This window comes from Schistocerca serialis, chromosome 5, assembly GCF_023864345.2.
Source record: "Schistocerca serialis cubense isolate TAMUIC-IGC-003099 chromosome 5, iqSchSeri2.2, whole genome shotgun sequence".
Lineage (NCBI taxonomy): Eukaryota > Metazoa > Arthropoda > Insecta > Orthoptera > Acrididae > Schistocerca > Schistocerca serialis.
The window spans coordinates 650047985-650066658 of record NC_064642.1 but is presented as its reverse complement, the minus strand read 5'-3'; the positions used below and the strand labels follow the sequence as shown (position 1 = coordinate 650066658).

Here is an 18674-nt window from a genome sequence, read left to right as displayed (position 1 = left end):
CCCGACTACAGAATCCTGACGCTTCTAGGTCTTCGCCCAGCATAATCTCCTGTTCGATTCTTTCTTGCATGTTCTGCGACCAATATGTTTTAAGGAATTCATCCTTGAACTCTTTGTATGAGCTATAACCTCCGCAACACTGCGCATACGTTCCGCGATCGACTCAAAAAATCTGCAGGTAAATTCTAGCTTTTATTTCAGCGTCCACGATTTTGGTAGCACTTTATCGTACTGAGCTATCCAATTTTTTGGGTGTAATGAATTGTTATACTCTTTGTACACTTGGAAATTTTGATTGGACAAGAAATGTTTGTAGTCAAATGGTTCGCCATTTCAAAATTCAGATGGCTCCAAGCACTGTGGGACTTAATATCTGAGGTCATTAGTCCCCAGACTTAGAACTACTTAAACCTAACTAACCTAAGGATATCACACACATCCAAACAGGATTCGACCTGCGACCGTAGTAGCAGCGCGGTTCCGGACTGAAGCGAGTAGAACCATTCGGCCACACTGGCCGGCTTCGCCATTTCCTGCAAACGAATTTTCCCTATTTTGAATAGATAAGAAATGTTTATGTTTCTGCAGCACGTGTCTCCACAAATTGCTATCCCAACGATCCCTGTGCACTGTTAAGGCCTGCTCTTGTGTCGTCATATTCATGGAATAAGGGTTCCGTTCGCTGAAGACCACACAATTGTGCTCTCGTTCGGTTTCTGCCGTAGTTTGCTTCACTGAAGGAGCGCGCTCTGTCGTGCACCCTGTGGCGGCTGACGTGTTCTGCGGCATTCGCCGTTGTGCAGGTGATGTAGCCTCATACTGCGTATGGAAATGTCGTAATACATGCTCTTCTCTCCTACCATGCTCACGAGGGAGTGCTGCCGTACCAGATTGTGCTTCTAATTGCGCAACCCGCTCATGTGCTTGCTGCACGTATTTTGCTGGCTCGTTTTCTGTGAAATGATCCGAATCAGCTCTTCTTTGACCTCTGATATTTCTGCCTGTTTGTTCTCAATCTGTTCGATGCGCTGTACGTTCTCGCTAATTTTTTCCTGCGTTTCCTGGATGATCCACTTTCCCTGTTTTGGAGCATGGCAAAAACCTTTTTAGTTTTGAACATTTCGGTTTTGAAGTGTTTTACTTGCAAAGCGTCCTTGGGTGCACCTAGGGCTACTAATCTTGCCGCTCTAGCATCCGTTTTGCCTCGTTCGCGGCCTCTCACGTCTCTTTTGATGTTTTCTTGACTTTTGTGCCTCTCCGGTAACACCCATGACTTCCTTCTTAGCCTGCTCTGTACTTTCAACAACCCGTTCAGCTACCATCCTTATCTCCTTCGTCTCCTTAGAGACTAATTTCTTCATTTCCTTTGAGGTTAATTCCTTCGGTCTATCTTCTCTCACTCCTTCCTCTTGTCCGCAGCTCGTGGTCGTGCGGTAGCGTTCTCGCTTCCCACGCCCGGGTTCGATTCCCGGCGGGGTCAGGGATTTTCTCTGCCTCGTGATGACTGGGTGTTGTGTGATGTCCTTAGGTTAGTTAGGTTTAAGTAGTTCTAAGTTCTAGGGGACTGATGACCATAGATGTTAAGTCCCATAGTGCTCAGAGCCATTTGAACCATTTTTTTCTCCTGCCTCTTCCTCTCCGCTTTCCCCTATAGCTTCAACCTCCAGACCACTTCTAACCAAAGTTAATAACATTCTTTTTCCTGCTGGAGAAGCAGTCAATCACTGACTCGTAAATTTCTGCAGAGGGAGGGAAAGAAGATACGATCCCGAATTGTGTTACCCATAGCATCTTTAGGCAGTGTGTTTAGAGAGTTTTCGTTTGGGCCTAAAGTGAACAACCAATTTATCACAGAGACCATTATCTTGATGGGCCAAACGTTACAGCAAGTCCGACCAGGGGCCTCAGCTAAACTAAGAGAAATTCTTTTGCGTCCAAATATAGATCATTTCAGAGCCGCCATAGATATTGCGTTCCATTCTAAAATTCTTCTGAAGGCCCGAGGCGTCCCAAAAAAGTCAGCAGGCAGAGGAACGGCACAACCTGAGAGCTCCGTCTGCAGCATTCGGTCCGACGCGAACATGGAAACTCGTAGATTTTTTTGGCCGCCATCTCTATACAGAACTGGCATTTGTAACGCTGTCGAAACGCCTCGACCAGGCGACCTACTTTCTCGCCTGCACCCCTGTCCTTTCTGCGGCCAGAAACGCCAAACTGGTAGATCTAGACAGACTGTTTTTCGCCTCTTCGGACAAAAGCGATGTCTGCACAACGGTGCGGGAAATTTTTGGGACCAGCACTCTTTCCCTAGCAGCTGCGCATGGATTCCAAGCCCCAAATATCCACTGCAACATGTTCAGAGTTAAAGATCACATCTTCAGGCTACCCATGCGAATACAAAAACAGTTTGACAAAATTTTATGTAGATACTAAAGTGAATCCTTATATTCTCGTCATGTGCTTTGACCATCCTGTGGAGCAAAAGAAGGATAACCTTGTGCTTTGACCATCCTGTGGAGCAAAAGAAGGATAACCTAATATAAGGTAATATTCATTACTCTTACTGGTTTGCTGTTCAAATAAAAAATTTAAATAATCACTTACTTTGTTCATGATGAAAAGGCTGTCTTCTCGTTGTGTGTTTTGTTACCTCAATTGCTACGACTCCTAGGTTCTTGCTAGTCATTATTTACAACCAAGCAAAGGGCACTTTAAAAAACGCCATCAACTTTACTGTGCAGCAGAAACAAGGTGTCGGTCGAAACAAAGCTTGTTTCGATTTAACTATCGATGTGTCGATTCTGGTGTTATCCGTCACTTTCTTTGTGTTCTGCATACCTTGCTGACGCACCTCTGACGTTGTGCGGCGAAATATATTATCACATTGAGAGAGACCGTGACAATCGAATGTTAATAACGACAACATAGAGATTATTTTTAAGAATTAGTAAGATTTGATATTGGAACACACTCTGTGCATATTCTTAATCGTTACATGTTTTCCATCTGAACACTACTGAACTGATTTTGGTGAAGAAACGTGAGTACTCGAAATCTGCAATTTCGTTTAGGATCTCGTTTCTCCACTTTTGGCCGTGAATGAAGATTTTCGTTTCCTCCAAGATGTCCCTTGCTCAGCTCTTCTCTGAAGTGTTCAGTACTTGAAGATTGTCATCTATTGCAACAATGTCCTCTGTTTCGTCTACATGGTTCGGCATTGCAGATTTGTTAGCTTTATCAAAGTGTGGTGCAGGCAATATGAAAGGCGGTACGGAACAGTTAACCAAGTCAATGTGAGGATCAGTAGAGTAGAAAATTATTGGAGACAGACAGAGATTAAAATAATTGAAATAGCTTACCAAGGCTAGTGCAGTGGAGATTAGACAGAGATAAAAGGACATGTCAAGACAGCGACAAACCATATGAAATACTAAGACATCAATGGGTGCATGTTAAAAAATAATTGTGTATCACACATTATTTTTAAGAGATGCGACACCAAAAAAATTTGAGAAAATGATATGGAGGGCATCTCTTTACTAAGGGATTTAGATTTCTTACGTTCAAAATATTCTTAAGTTACAGAAGAGACTTGCCACCGTCATCACATGGGATTTGAGGAAAGAATTTCTACTATGAAAACAAATTGGTCGGATATCTCATAAAAATTTATTCCTTTATTGAAAAGAAGACTACAAATAAATAAATTCTGCTGTCGAACAATGAAGAATGAATTTACGAATCTCTTCATGATTCCCTAGAAAAACTTCGATCTAACTGACATTTTGCATTATTTAACTCAAAAAAATGTAATTTATTGTCTATAATAGCATTTATTCTATAATACAGTTTCCGGACGATTCCGTGGTTCTGTGTCTATCTGAAAATTCTGAAAGCAGAAAATTAAGGTTAAATATTTAGTGATTTCTTCACCCTCAAACGCTTTCAAATAAATACAAACACAATAAATATTAATAACACGTAGAAACAGAATCTACTCAATTATATCTTCAGATGTCGCCAGTGTTCAGTAATTCATTGTTATATTGCCACTGCCCGTGTTCAATTTATTATCAATGTTCTAAGGCTCAGGATTTAGTAAAATGACATGTCAATTTTTGTAACATCATATTCTTCAAATAAACAAGATTATCCTTTACGACGACGTTTAAAAATTCTTTCCACCATCTGTCTTCAGTTCTGAAGAATAGCAGGAACTAATTATTTAACGAATACGTATAGTCTCGCTATGTTCTAAGCGATTTGTCGAAATTCATTTTCCCTGAATCTGAGCAGGAAAAATTAATTTCAGGGAATTAAGATAATCTATATGCTAATTTTATTCTCCGTTGTTTTTAAGCCACGAGGATACTTAAAGAAAGGAATTTTGCGCCAGCGCCGCCGCAGCGGCTTTGCGCGTGAAAGTAAAACGTGTATTAAGTTTTCTCCTTAATTAAGAGGAAGGATCGTAAAATTTCCGTCCGTTTACTTCCATCCCGCATTTTGAAATTGTTATTGTATCCAGTCTGATAAACTCCTTGGTAAGAAATAGAGAGGTACGCCTTACTTAAAAAAGAAAATTCTAATGAAATTGATTTCCGCAATGACTCCACACTCACGTCGTTAGAATACGAAAAACAAAGCGATAATGAATAAAAGCATTTTAGGAAAAAACCGGTACGAGAATGAAATGTACGCAAAACAAGAAGGTTGGTTGGTTTGGGGGATTAAAGGGACCAGACTGCTACGGTCATCGGTCCCTAAACAAGAAGGAAAAAAGGGAAATTTGTAATGAAGCTTCCACCATGCACACTGATCTTTGCTAAAAATTATTTGTTCACAGGACGTTAAAATTGGGAAAAATGTAACATCAATAATTAAAATAATTCCTTTTATTTGTCATGATTGAACTCAGTGTAACATCTAGTTACCATTTTCCGCTCACTTCATCGTATTTAACAGTTTTTCTTTAAGCTGAACGAAACTGTCATTAATGGGACAATCTTCTTTATAAAATATTCTGACATTGTTACACTGTCGGTAATTTAAACTTGTAAAAGCAATAGCGGTTCCGTAGTTAGCGGTAATTTTTAAAGAACAAAAATAACTGACCAACTTGGGTATGTTCTCTAAATCATGCATATCATGTCTCCTTCCGTCCCGGAAATTCAAAATCGCCGCCCCAGTGTGGTCTTCGACAATTGTTGCGTTCCTGATGCTCGTATTTTTCAGTCGTCGAAAGTTCTGGAACGAGTTCCACTCGTGAGACCAAGTGAGAAGCTGGTTCAATAAATAAGTAATGCAGTTAATACGCAAGGTGCCGAAGTGCCGCCAAATTGAAGAGTATACACCAGACTGGAGGCCACAATAGTTTTTTCATTTACAAAAATATAGGGCAGCTGTAACGCGCCTCATACTACTTCAAACACATGAGGCTGCCAAAACGTCTTCCTTTCATGCTTCAGAATATTAGTATTAATGTCAACACTTCAACATTTCACCACAGACAGTACTAATCGCTGTACTAAATAAATATACCTTCATAGCAAATAACGGTTTGGAGTACGTGAAGCCATCATTCTAAAAGAGAACATTTTAACACATTGACTGCCACGTGAGTTAAATATAACTCACAGTAAGTGTTCTCGTCGGACGACGTGAAGTAAATACAACTCACGGACATTTTTCCATTTAAAGCTCTGTGGTACATTTGTAACTCACAGGAGCATGCTGTGACTTCTTGTTATAGTAGGTTATCGTCCCAGTAACAAATGATGTTCTTGACCCACGGTTTTCAAGAGCTCAAAAGTAGTTATTGACGTTTGAATTCGTGAGTTATATATTACTCACATGGCTCAGTCGTATTGGACTTTTCTTCTTTTTATTATTTATGTATTATTTAGTTTGACATATTACTTACACAGTAGATTGCAAATCACATACAGTTTTATTTACATTCTTTAACTCTAATTGAAACAACAATGAAACTGAAAAATTTATGTTTATTCCACTTTGTTTCTCTAACACCTGTATGCACTGTGCTTTATGAAAAAGCACTACGCAACAATATGAGTCTCAATTTTTACATTTCCATGCAGTTTGTTTGCGTTTATTGACAGCTTTCTCTCGTTCAAATTCATTCTTCATTTTTTATAGCACACGGTACACCTACGTCTGGCTGCTCCCATGCTCACAAGTGTACAATCTGCAGGTAACGCGGTAGCTTTGGTGAGAGATGTCTCAGGCTCATCGGCATCTTCTGTATGGAGTAGTCTCAAAGTCACTTCCTCTTTGAATTCTGTGATTGAGATCTTCTTGTTGTTGATGTATCGGCAAATCACATGAGCATTTACCAGTGCGGACCCTGCCAACAATTCAATTGCAAGCTTCCTGTACCATTTCACACCCCGCCTTAGACAATGCGAGTACGATTTCATTTGGTCAGAAAGATCTATAAAAGACTTTGACTGATTATAGTCAGTTATCATTGCTGGTTTTTTCTTTGTGCCCTTCCTGGTTTGAACTTCTGCTTCTTCTTCTCCATGAACACTCAGCATCAGAATACCCCTCTTATCTTTCTGTGTCAGTACTACTACACCTGTGGTACTTTCCTTTGCTTTGTGTTCCCCCTTCTTCAGTTTTGCCTGCACAGCATCTTGAGGATTCAATTTTCTGTTCGATCTTCGAGTACCAACTGAATGTGTTGATTGTTCAAGAAGCTGGTGTGCTATATGAATACTTGTGTAAAAATTGTCTGTATATAAGATTCTGCCCTCATTCAGTAATCCACTCATAAGGCTCATAACAACAGATGTGGCAAGAGGAACCCCAGGATTCGCATTCTTCCCGGAGTAAACTTCCATATTCCAGGTGTAGCCACCCTTTAGACAAAATATGAACAATTTAATTCCGAATTTATGGCGCTTATTCTTTATATACTGAATGAAACTTAGTCTTCCTCGAAATGGCACAAGTGTTTCGTCAATGCAAACTTCTTTCTCCGGCAGAACTGCACTTTTAAATCTCTGCAGTAATTTATCAATAAGAGGTTGAATTTTGAATACGCGGTTTCCCGGAGGGCACTGGTTGTTATCGGATAAATGTCACATACATAAAAGCAGTTCAAAACGGTTGCGTGGTATAACATTTTTTACATTTTTCTGATAGAGCATATTTCTTAACCAATTTGGAATCCTCGGTTTTACATTTAGTGACATCCATAACAAAAATCCTAAAAATTGTTCAATTTCAGTTTTGCTGACATCAGTCCACTTTTTCAGTCGTGAATTAACATTTTCTGACTGACTTTCTAAGACTTGTTTTGCGTAGGAATTAGTTTGTTGAGTCACACATTCTAAAATTTCATCAGTTACAAAATATTTGAAGAAATCGTATGGTGTCTTGCCTTTGACAGTTAGTGCAAAAGAAGCATTTACACCAGAACTGAAATGAATAAATGTAAAGTTTTCCATATTTTTACCCGTAACTGGCCCCTAGACATTCTCATTAGAATTTGTTCTGAGTGTGTCATCTTCGTCTTCAGAACTTTTTGATATTACACTTACTTCAATTGAACCTGAACCAACTGCAGTAGTTATGGCACTAACACGGTTAGAGGTGCTTTGTTGCCTGGTTTTTACAGCTGTGAAGTCTGGTTCTTTGACTGAATGTGGACATAAAACTCTTCTTCCTACCTTCACTGATGTGATACTACCACCAGAACTTCCAGTTTCGTTTCTGGTCTCCTCTGGTAAAAATTCGTCTGAGCTATTACCAAATAAAGACAGAATCTTCATCACTTATGTCCATAACTTAATCTAAAAGCTGCTGCACATGCCTTTGTTCATCTTCATAACTTCTATGAGACTTTTCTTCTGCCACAATATCACTTTGTTACGGAGCAAACAACACTGAATAAAGACTGTAGCAACAATGCAGGAAAGCAATAATGGAACTGTACACAAATAATGCTGTGAAATGAAAAACTGACAGGAGCACAAACCTAAAATTATTAGCGACATAGAAAATGACACACCTGGTACCTTTACACTGGGACCATGTGAATCATACGTAACCAACACAAAAAATTTAATGAAAGGTACTAAAATGCCATATTTTCACTTTATTTGCACTTAACAAGTGTACTTGGAGCAAACTAAAACAGGATATTGAAAAAAAGTAAATGAAGTAAATGGCCCCAAGGGGTCGGTAACCCAACTATACCACGGCAGTCAATGTGTTAAATATGTTATTATTTTCTGATAATAAATTGTGGATATCCACTACCACTAAAGTACTAAGCAAAAGGAAGATGAGCACTGTAACTTCTAGTACAACGCATATAAAAGAGAAACAAGCGTTGTCTACACTCACGTTTTCAGGGATTCAGAAGCGTTGAAGCACACCACTTCGAACTTCAGAGAAAAAAATTATTGCTCACACCTTCCCTGCTCCTCCTCCCACCCCTTGACATGAAAAACACACACACACACACACATACACACACACAAACACGCACTCACATTCATGGACACTATCGTTACAGCGTCGGTTTGAGTCATTAACAATTGTGAATGACGTAAATAGTTCTGGGTATGGGCTTTCGTGTGTATTGCTCACTCGCGTTATTTTTGTTAGGCTATCCTGTTGTCTTTTCCTAACACACAATTAATTATTAATCAGGAGAAAAAAGATACATACATTGCATAAATGAATCTACATGTCCATGGTGTGTAGTAACACTCTATACGTCGAACTTACACCATCAGAAGAATGATAATCTGCCAAAGTATTCGCCAACGATACAGGAGCGTAGGTTCATGGTTCTCTTTTGATGCTCAAAAACCAACTTCAGACCATTAGAGAAGTCCCAACGCTCTTTTCAGCGGAAGTCTTAAGCTTGACGAAAGTTCTGAGTTCTGATAATGGTCTTCTCTGCAAACTGTCTACTTTTGGCGGTCACGTGACACTCGACAACACTATTTTGGAACGTCATGGGCCACTTCAAAGTCAAGAGACCTGTCGAAAGCCGGTTGCGTTGAAGACTGTTGTCTGTGCTAACCTAGCAGGTGACTGACAGGCAGCAGCCAATTGATAGCTTTTGCATATTGGGTAGCTTCACCCGCATGCGTTTCTACCATGAGGAAAATGTAGTTTTGCCTAGTCGCTGCAAGATAATACCGGGATAATTCCTCAAACCAGTTCGAGTTGTGTTCTACCTCTAGATCAAATTTGAAATCTGCATTAGTTTAAAAATAAGAAATGAAATACATAATAACAATGAATATCCAGAATACCAATGAAATATCAGTCAGTTTTTTTTCCGTCTGAGAAGGCAACAGGCACTAGAACTCAGCAGCATCAGACGTCAATTGCCAAAATATTACAATACGTGTCACAAAGTTACAGTTCAACACAGTACCATACTATTTGCTACCCAACTGCGAACTGTGGCTATTAAACATTGCCCGCATCTCGTGGTCGTGCGGTAGCGTTCTCGCTTCCCACGCCCGGGTTCCCGGGTTTGATTCCCGGCGGGGTCAGGGATTTTCTCTGCCTCGTGATGGCTGGGTGTTGTGTGCTGTCCTTAGGTTAGTTAGGTTTAAGTAGTTCTAAGTTCTAGGGGACTGATGACCATAGATGTTAAGTCCCATAGTGCTCAGAGCCATTTGCACCTATTAAACATTAAACTAGCACGCAGAAACTCAAGAAACTAAACTGTTAAAGCAAACAGATATTATGAAATTCCCTCCTGGTTAGGAACGCGTAAAAGTCACAATATCGGTTACTTCTCTGTTGCTGCTTGTGTCTTGGCCGGCTACTGCTGCCTGACTGACTGGATGACTAACGCCAACAAGCGGTCACTAGCTTTTAAAACAAATAAACGACTATCGACCGCTCTACGGAAGTCTCCCTGACGACAACTCAGGAACTATGTCTATGAATCAATGCCAAGACAAATAACCACTTACATAATCACCAGAGGTGGACTACAGCCTTACTGAGTTACTCAATTTGCAAAGCTCTTTCTCTTTAAGAAAATCATACAGTTTCAAAGAAACCGATTTCCGTTCCGTTCGGCTAATTCCTTCGTGGTTCATGGTCTTTTTCTTTTTTCCCCTCAAGTCTATCTCACTGAATGTATCTCCAAAGTTATATCATTGTAGGACACATAGTTCTGGAGATATTACGTTATAAACATTGAGATGCGTGAAGAACCAGCTTCTGCTTAACATCATATACAACAGTTCGCTCGACGAAAGATCCGTACCCAAAGACTGGAAAGTTACACAGGTCACACCAATATTCAAGAAAGATAGTAGGAGTAATCCACTAAATTACAGGCCTATATCGTTAACGTCGATATGAAGCAGGATTTAAAACATGTATTGTGTTCGAACATTGTGAATTACCTCGAAGTAAACGGTCTATTGACACAGTCAGCAAGGGTTTAAAAAACATCGTTCCTGTGAAACACAACTAGCTCTTTATTCACATGAAGTGCTGAGTGCTACTGACAAGGGATTTCAGATCGCGAAGGCTCACCAAAGGCTGCGTTTTATTGGCGTCGGACACTTAGAAAATGTAACAGACCTACTAAGGAGACTGCCTACACTACGCTTATCCGTCCACTTTTAGGATACTGCTGCGCGGTGGGGGATCCTTACCAGATAGGATTGACGGAGTACATCAAAAAAGTTCAAAGAAAGGCAGCACGTTTCGTATTATCGAAAAATATGGGAGAGAGTGTCACAGAAATGATACAGGATTTGGGCTGGAAATCATTAAAAGATAGGCGTTTTTCGTTGCGACGGAATCTTATCGTGAAATTCCAATCACCACCTTTCTCCTCCAAATGCAAACATATTTTGTTGACACCGACCTACATAGGGCGGAACGATCACCACGATAAAATAGGGGAAATCAGAGCTCGTACGGAAAGATATAGGTGTTCATTCTTTCCACGCACTATACGAGATTGGTACAATTGTGAAGGTGGTACAATGAACCCTCTGCCAGGCACTTAAATGTGATTTGCAGAGTATCCATGTGGATGTAGATGTAGATTACCCAGATTATATTCATCCACTGTTTCAGAACGAGAGCAGTAGCTACTTTCAACAAATTTTAAACGTAATTTCAGAGCTTTTCAAAACTTTTTCTCCTTCACATGCTTCACGTCAAGTAAGTAACACTTTAACTCATTTGTAAAGTAATTACAGTTTTGAAGCTGCTTTATACATGGAGTGCGATTCTTAAAGAATCGGCGGTTTACTGGCATATTCGTAATTGCACGTCGCATGCAATAATGACATTGTAGAATGAGATTTTCACTCTGCAGCGGAGTGTGCGCTGATATGAAACTTCCTGGCAGGTTAAGACTGTGTGCCGGACCGAGACTCGAACTCGGGACCTTTGCCTTGCGCGGCCAAGTGCTCTACCAACTGAGCTACCCAAGCACTACTCACGGCTTTACTTCTGCCAGTATCTCGATTCCTACCTTCCAAACTTTACAGAAGCTCTCCTGCGAACATTGTAACCGAAACTGGTCAGCAGTGACGAATATACCTTCTTATTCAAACAAGACAGCCTTAGCGTAGCCATGACGTCTTTTAACGTTTAGTTGGTGCAATCTCTTGTCTACAGATTACCTGTTGGCTTCTACCTCGGGTTCTTTTGGCCGACGTTTTTCTGACAGTTTCTCTGAGTTTCGCCAGTACAAGTGGTAGGCATTGTCAAAGCTTCATCCTCATCCACCACCCTCCATCAGCTCCAGACAGAAGCCAACAGACATCTAAATCTACATGATTACTCTGCAATTCACATTTAAGTGCTTGGCAGAGGGTTCATCGAATCACAATCATACTATGTTAAAGGCGCTGCAGTCTGGAACCGCAAGACCGCTACGGTCGCAGGTTCGAATCCTGCCTCGGGCATGGATATTTGTGATGTCCTTAGGTTAGTTAGGTTTAACTAGTTCTAAGTTCTAGGGGACTAATGACCTCAGCAGTTGAGTCCCATAGTGCTCAGAGCCATTTTTGAACAATCATACTATCTCCCTACCATTCCACTCCCGAACAGCGCGCGGGAAAAACGAACACCAAAACCTTTCTGTTCGAACTCTGATTTCTCTTATTTTATTTTAATGATCATTCCTACGTATGTAGGTTGGGCTCAACAAAATATTTTCGCATTCGGAAGAGAAAGTTGGTGACTGAAATTTCGTAAATAGATCTCGCCGACGAAAAACGTCTTTGCTTTAATGACTTCCATCCCAACTCGCGTATCAATCTGCCACACTCTCTCCCCTATTACGTGATAATACAAAACGAGCTGCACTTTTTTGCACCCTTTCGACACCCTTTCAATGTCCTCCGTCAATCCCACCTGGTAAGGATCCCACACCGGGCAGCAATATTCTAACAGATGACGAACGAGTGTAGTGTAAGCTGTCTCTTTAGTATACTTGTTGCATCTTCTAAGTGTCCTGCCAACGAAACGCAACCTTTGGTTCGCCTTCACCGCAATATTATCTATGTGGTCTTTCCAACTGAAGTTGTTCGTAATTTTAACACCCAGGTACTTAGTTGAATTGACAGCCTTGAGAATTGTAGTATCTATAGAGTAATCGAATTCCAACGGATTTCTTTTGGAACTCATGTGGATGACCTCACACTTTTCGTTATTTAGCGTCCACTGCCACCTGCCACACCATACAGCAATCTTTTCTAAATCGCTTTGCAACTGATACTGGTCCTCGGATGACCTTACTAGACGGTAAATTACAGCATCATATGCGAACAACCTAAGAGAACTGCTCAGATTGTCACCCAGGTCATTTATATAGATCAGGAACAGCAGAGGTCCCAGGACGCTTCCCTGGGGAACACCTGATACCACTTCAATTTTACTCGATGATTTGCCGTCTATTACTACGAATTGCGACCTTCCTGACAGGAAATCACGAATCCAGTCGCACAACTGAGACGATACCCCATAGGCCCGCAGCTCGATTAGAAGTCGCTTGTGAGGAAAGGTGTCAAAAGCTTTCCGGAAATATAGAAATACGGCATCAATAGCGGCCATTACTTCGTGCGAATAAAGAGCTAGCTGCGTTGCACAAGAACGATGTTTTCTGAAACCATGCTGATTACGTACCAATAGATCGTTCCCTTCGAGGTGATTCATAATGTTTGAATAGAGTATATGCTCCAAAACCCTACTGCAAACCGACGTCAATGATATAGGTCTGTGGTTCAATGGATTATTCCTACTACCCTTCTTAAACACTGGTGCGACCTGCGCAATTTTCCAATCTGTAGGTACAGATCTATCGGTGAGCGAGCGGTTGTATATGATTGCTAAGAAGGGAGCTATTGTATCAGCGTAATCTGAAAGGTACCTTATCGGTATACAATATGGATCTGAAGACTTGCCCGTATCAAGTCTTTGTCAACAAGTGCCCACTAAAGCCCTAGCCATTTTGGGATGTTTTGTCTCTCCGGCAGACATGAAGGTGCGCGAGCGGCTGCGCGACGCGCCGCCCGGAGGCTCGGCGTCGACTCCCGGCGGCGCCCCGCTGCCGCTGCTGCTGCTGGTGACTGCGCTGTCCACGGCCCGCCTGTTTCCTCTCCCGCTGCCGCCGCCGCCGCCGTAAGAGGGCGCCGCCGCCCGCGACAGCCTCCCGCCAGCACGACCCTCCCCCAGCACCGCGCCACAACGACCACGACCAGGATCACGACCCCGCTTTGGCACCACCACGGCAGCGCTAGGCCGCGAGCACCGTAGCGCCGGCTCGACCGCCATCTGGTCGACGGGCGGCCGCCCATCCGACGCCGTATCAGACGAAGACTGTGTCCGTCTGCGGACGGCGTAACAAGCTGCCCGACTAGTAGTACGAGTGCTAGACACGCTACTTAGATGTGTGAGACGATTAAGACAACTGTGGTTCTTTCGTAGACTGGAGAACACTTTCTTAGCGGAAAGAAGAACAATTCGAGCTCAGTAAATATACTCACTGATGTGACTTCCAGCATCAAGAGATGTCTTTTGCTCTACTGTAATGCCAAAAGTGTACGTAACAAAACCCTTTCTCTCCTCCCCTACCTACCATATCGGTCATTTTCCTCGGAAACGTTGTGGACGAACTTCTTACTGCTGCCAGAATACGTTTTAGGAAAGCATTCAAGGACGAAATGAATTGTGAACCTCACATTGCACACCATCTCCCCTAAACTGGATAAACTAGGACGTGATTCTAAAATGGAACATGGCACACATATACGAGAAAACCGTATTTTTTTTGTGTAATCTACATTCTTTCTCATAACAAACACAGGCCAACGAAAGCAACATTTTAATTATTTTTGCTAGCACCTAAACCTCCAGATTTCAGACACTCATATCGGTACCAAACTTCGTATATCGACTGAGTATCAACCAAAATCCCCATATATTTTGTGCTGCGTGCTGTCATCCAGGAGAACGTAAGTAATAAGTAACATCTGACCCACGGAGTACAGAAAAAGCGAAGCTGTGTTCGTCTGTCGTGCAGAGCTCCCGAGGGGATATCGGTAGAGAGTTAGTTTGTCGTACCAAGGGTCGCGATTCCGAGGCCTGGACATGCCAGTTTCTGTACCGCAGTAAGTATCAAACTGTTATATAGGACAACATGTCCCTGACGTGTGAATGGACTGTTCGCAATTTATAGCAGTGCTCGATTGGCAGTCCACACTCGCTTCGTTTATTTGAAAGTAGCAAACCTATACTGTATATTCGTCGTAGTTTCTCAGAATACACAAAAAATCATAACAGAAGAATAAAGGTGTAACTGCATCAGACGTGCGGAAGTAGCAATGGTAATTAAAATAAATCTTCTTTTTCTTCTTTTTGTTATTATTATTATTATCATTATTATTAATATTTCGGCATGTGTGATGCAACTGTTTCCTTATTCATCTGTTCGATTCTTTATGTTTATTCTGTGAAACTACTAATGTGTACTACAGGTTAGTTGTTGAGACTACAAATGTACACTATAGATTAGCTACTTTCAAATGAAAGAAGCGAAATCGGACTGCCAATAGAACGCTGCTATAAATTTAGAACAGTCCTTCCACACATCTGGAGCACGATGTCCTATATAACTGTTCGACACGTTTTACGGTACAGAAACTAGCATGACCATACCTCGTACTCGAGACCCTTGGTTCGACAAACTAACTCTCTACCTACAACCCCCGCGGTAGCTCTGTACGACAGAGGCACACAGTTACGGTTTTCCTGTACTCCGTGGCTCAGGTGATATTTATTACTTGCCGTTTTCGTACGTTCTCCTGGATGGCAGCACAAAGCACAAACTATATCGGAGTTTTGGTTGATACTCGGTCGATATACAACGTTTGGTACCAGTCTGACTGTTTGACATCTGGAGGTTTGGGTGCGAGGAATAACTTCTGTTTTAGGACACTGAATCGAAATCTGACATTTTTTCTATCATGTACCGTTTTGTCATAATGTGACTTCTATATAAATCACAAAATTCGCAAAAATTTGAGTGAAAAGTGGTCTAATATTTCTGTAGGAACAAAGGTTTTTCTTTCTCTTTTCTCCTTCAGGTATCTAATACAGTTTTTTCTCGCCTATTTCACATCTCCCATAACACTGGTATTGCATTTGAATTCAAACCGTTCTTCCATTAATTTAATATTTTGATGAGAGCGCTCACCTTTTTCTTCACTGATATCACCGGAATTTTCAGGGAAAAAAGAGCAGGTTACAGTTTCAGACGTTAATCTCGAAGCTCATCAAACAGCCCAGCTCCTTGAACTTTCGCAGCATATCAGTTGCAATACGGATAAAATATCCATGGGTCTTCTTGCCTAAGAACTATGTATGAGTAAGGAGCTCCTTCAGTATCAACTCCGGCCTCTGACTATCAGTTTTGCTTCAGAGCTGGAATCGAGCATCACTTCTGAATGTCATGTCCAACAAACACTCCCTTTTTCAATTTCCCTTCCAACTTACGTGAATATTTCCCACATACCTCCTTGAAATGCTCAAACTTTGGGTAACGCATTCCCGAACTGTTCCATTGGGCCTAACTTGATGTGTAAAGGCCAAAATGGATTTTCCTCGTAGCCACGAGTTTCTTGCACGAATCCTTCTTCTCTCCAAGCTTCAAAGGTTGGTTTTTTCTGGACCGAAGTTGATCTTCTCCCTACCATACACCGACGTTGATGCTTGCTCTACTATAGTACATATTGATTATAGTAATAAATGAAATAACGAGTGTTTCATACAAAAATAATAATTGATTATCATATTATCATGCACATCGCTCATATTTTCAATAATAATCTAGTTTTATTATAAAAGTTTTTTGAAGTTGGCCTGATGAAATTTGTTTCCATTCAAAAAATCATGACTTCAGTTCTGCTAAAATTGAAAACTGAGCTTATTTATTTTCTCGGTACATAAATTTTTCAATCGGATTCTTTATTATACAAAGTTATTTCTTTTATGAAGCATTGGTCAACTAGTCAATGGCAGGAATATTGTTTTCATGATAACCTGGATTCGACGAAACATCCCAAAAACGGCTCTACACAGATATCTTCCGTTTTTAGGGCTCTATGCAAACATCAACTAGAAATTCTACAGGTGACAGTGTTTCCTCCCATTTTTAAAGCAGTCCAGCAATATGAGGTTCATCATTCAGTTCATTTGCCTAAAACGTATTTTAACTGAAAGACAGCGCACAAAATGTTTTCGAGAAAAAGGGCTGGTGTTACAAGTCTGGGACAAGCCGTCTAAGACCGATATTAATTAATTTGAGGACTAACTGCAAGTCCAGTCCTTTTTAGAACAAAATCAAGGATATCGTCTCCGAATGTAGTGACCCCGTGCGAACATGGTAACCCACGATGGCTTTTCGATTTATTTTGTCCTGTGACTGGATATTGTTTTCACATTCCTCTGCAGTAAACGGATAGTAAAAGTAAGTAACTATTCCAGTGACAAATCAGGATAAGCTGAGTTAACCTGTGACAACTCCTAATTGTAAACAAAACGAGAAAGTAATCAACGAAATGTGTTAAACGCAAATATGGTTTTGTGTTTAATGATTTTTTAAGTATCTAAGCTACAGAGATATTCTAAAAGGCAATACAGAAGCTATATTTTGTATGTTACTGTAACAAAGGTACTATGAGTGAAACAAATGTAACAATTTCCCAAACAGTCGTATAGAATAAAGAAGTGGTAAGTAATAGAAGTAGAGAATTAACGTTCAGCTTACATGTTTTAGTGCGCGTATTATTTGTTGAGCACGGTAATGTATTTGAGTGTGATTCGGCCTAACCTGAGACTTGCTTCAGCTATTTTGTAGATGTTTCACTTTTCATTCCTGTTCTGCTGAATTATGTATTTTATCGAGAGTAAGAGAGCACAAAACACTCAGTATCAAATAAATGATGAGTTATCGGAAATAAATATCTTTAAAAAACTTTTCTTTTTATTTTTTACTGAAAATCAGGAATATTCTTAATTTAAATAACGTAATTCACTGATTTGGACAGAAGTTATTGTCCTTGGGTTTTCAAGCTCCACTACGTATCTTCTATATTTCAATGTGTTTGCTATGGTAGAAGCAGTCTTACACATAAAGATGAGTGTATATGTACATAAAGACCTCTCCTATAACAGGGTAACTAAGCCAAAAGTAAATTTCATTATAGAAGGACGCAAACAAATTGTGAAATTTTTTCCTTCTGGATTCTGTTTGTATGTTTGTTATGATCAGTGTATGCGAACTGTACTTCTGAATGATGAAAAGCAAATAAACATTCAGTTTCGATTGAAACTATTTTGAATTCTGATATGCGAGATTAATTTTATGCCTAATGACTTCGAAGAAGAAACATCATGTGCAAAATCAGGCTGTCATTATGCTTCCCATATCCACACCAATAAAATGTATTTCATTTTTTCCGTCCTTGATATCTGTTGACGAATCGCCCATTTTATTACTGCAATTTTGCCGAGCCTCAGTAGCAAATACAGATAATAGTTGCCATTGTTACGCAAGGAGCTATTAGATACTTGTTAATTAATTGGTTTAATATGGGTTCAATTATTATTAGTTACTTATTATGGTAAGAATTACAAAATACAGAACATACTTACACGTAAATGGAATAAATTATTTTACTCAAACTAAAAACATGGCTAGTATTCTGGAAACAAATACCAAGTTGTGGCTCAATCATTCTTCGCAATTACTTTCATCAATGAGTGACGAGAATTAATGTGCCAAGAAGTTATAAACTATTTAAAATTCTTACGAGTGGTAGAGAAAGTGGAGAAAAACCAGCACTCAAAACTTCACCTGCTTGACGATTATGTATCTGAAAACTTCATGTTAACGAGATTTCTTGTAGACGCAAATGTTCACGACAGGGATATACATGTTTGGTGTTTGAAAAACATCCGAGAAAAAGGACTCAGTGGACTTACCCATGGATGCATTGCAAGATTTATACAGCGCACCACTAAAACTTGAAACGAAGATAGTGACTTCGACGTAAGGTGTGACGCGTTATCAATGAAGTAATGCGACTGAATACCATGGCAATTACTTTCACCAATGAGTGACGAGAATTAATGTGGCAAGA

The 18674-nt window shown here is 40.4% G+C and overlaps 1 protein-coding gene across 1 annotated transcript in view; it reads left to right on the top strand.

The window, feature by feature from the left end:
* Window positions 1–17879, top strand: part of LOC126480664 (neurotrimin-like) — a 336431-nt gene extending 318552 nt beyond the window's left edge. The window contains exon 8 of the mRNA XM_050103887.1: window positions 13509–17879. Coding sequence (XP_049959844.1) covers window positions 13509–13657 — 149 coding nt within the window. The 3' untranslated portion in view covers window positions 13658–17879. The remainder of the gene's footprint in view (window positions 1–13508) is intronic.
* Window positions 17880–18674: the final 795 nt, after the last annotated feature.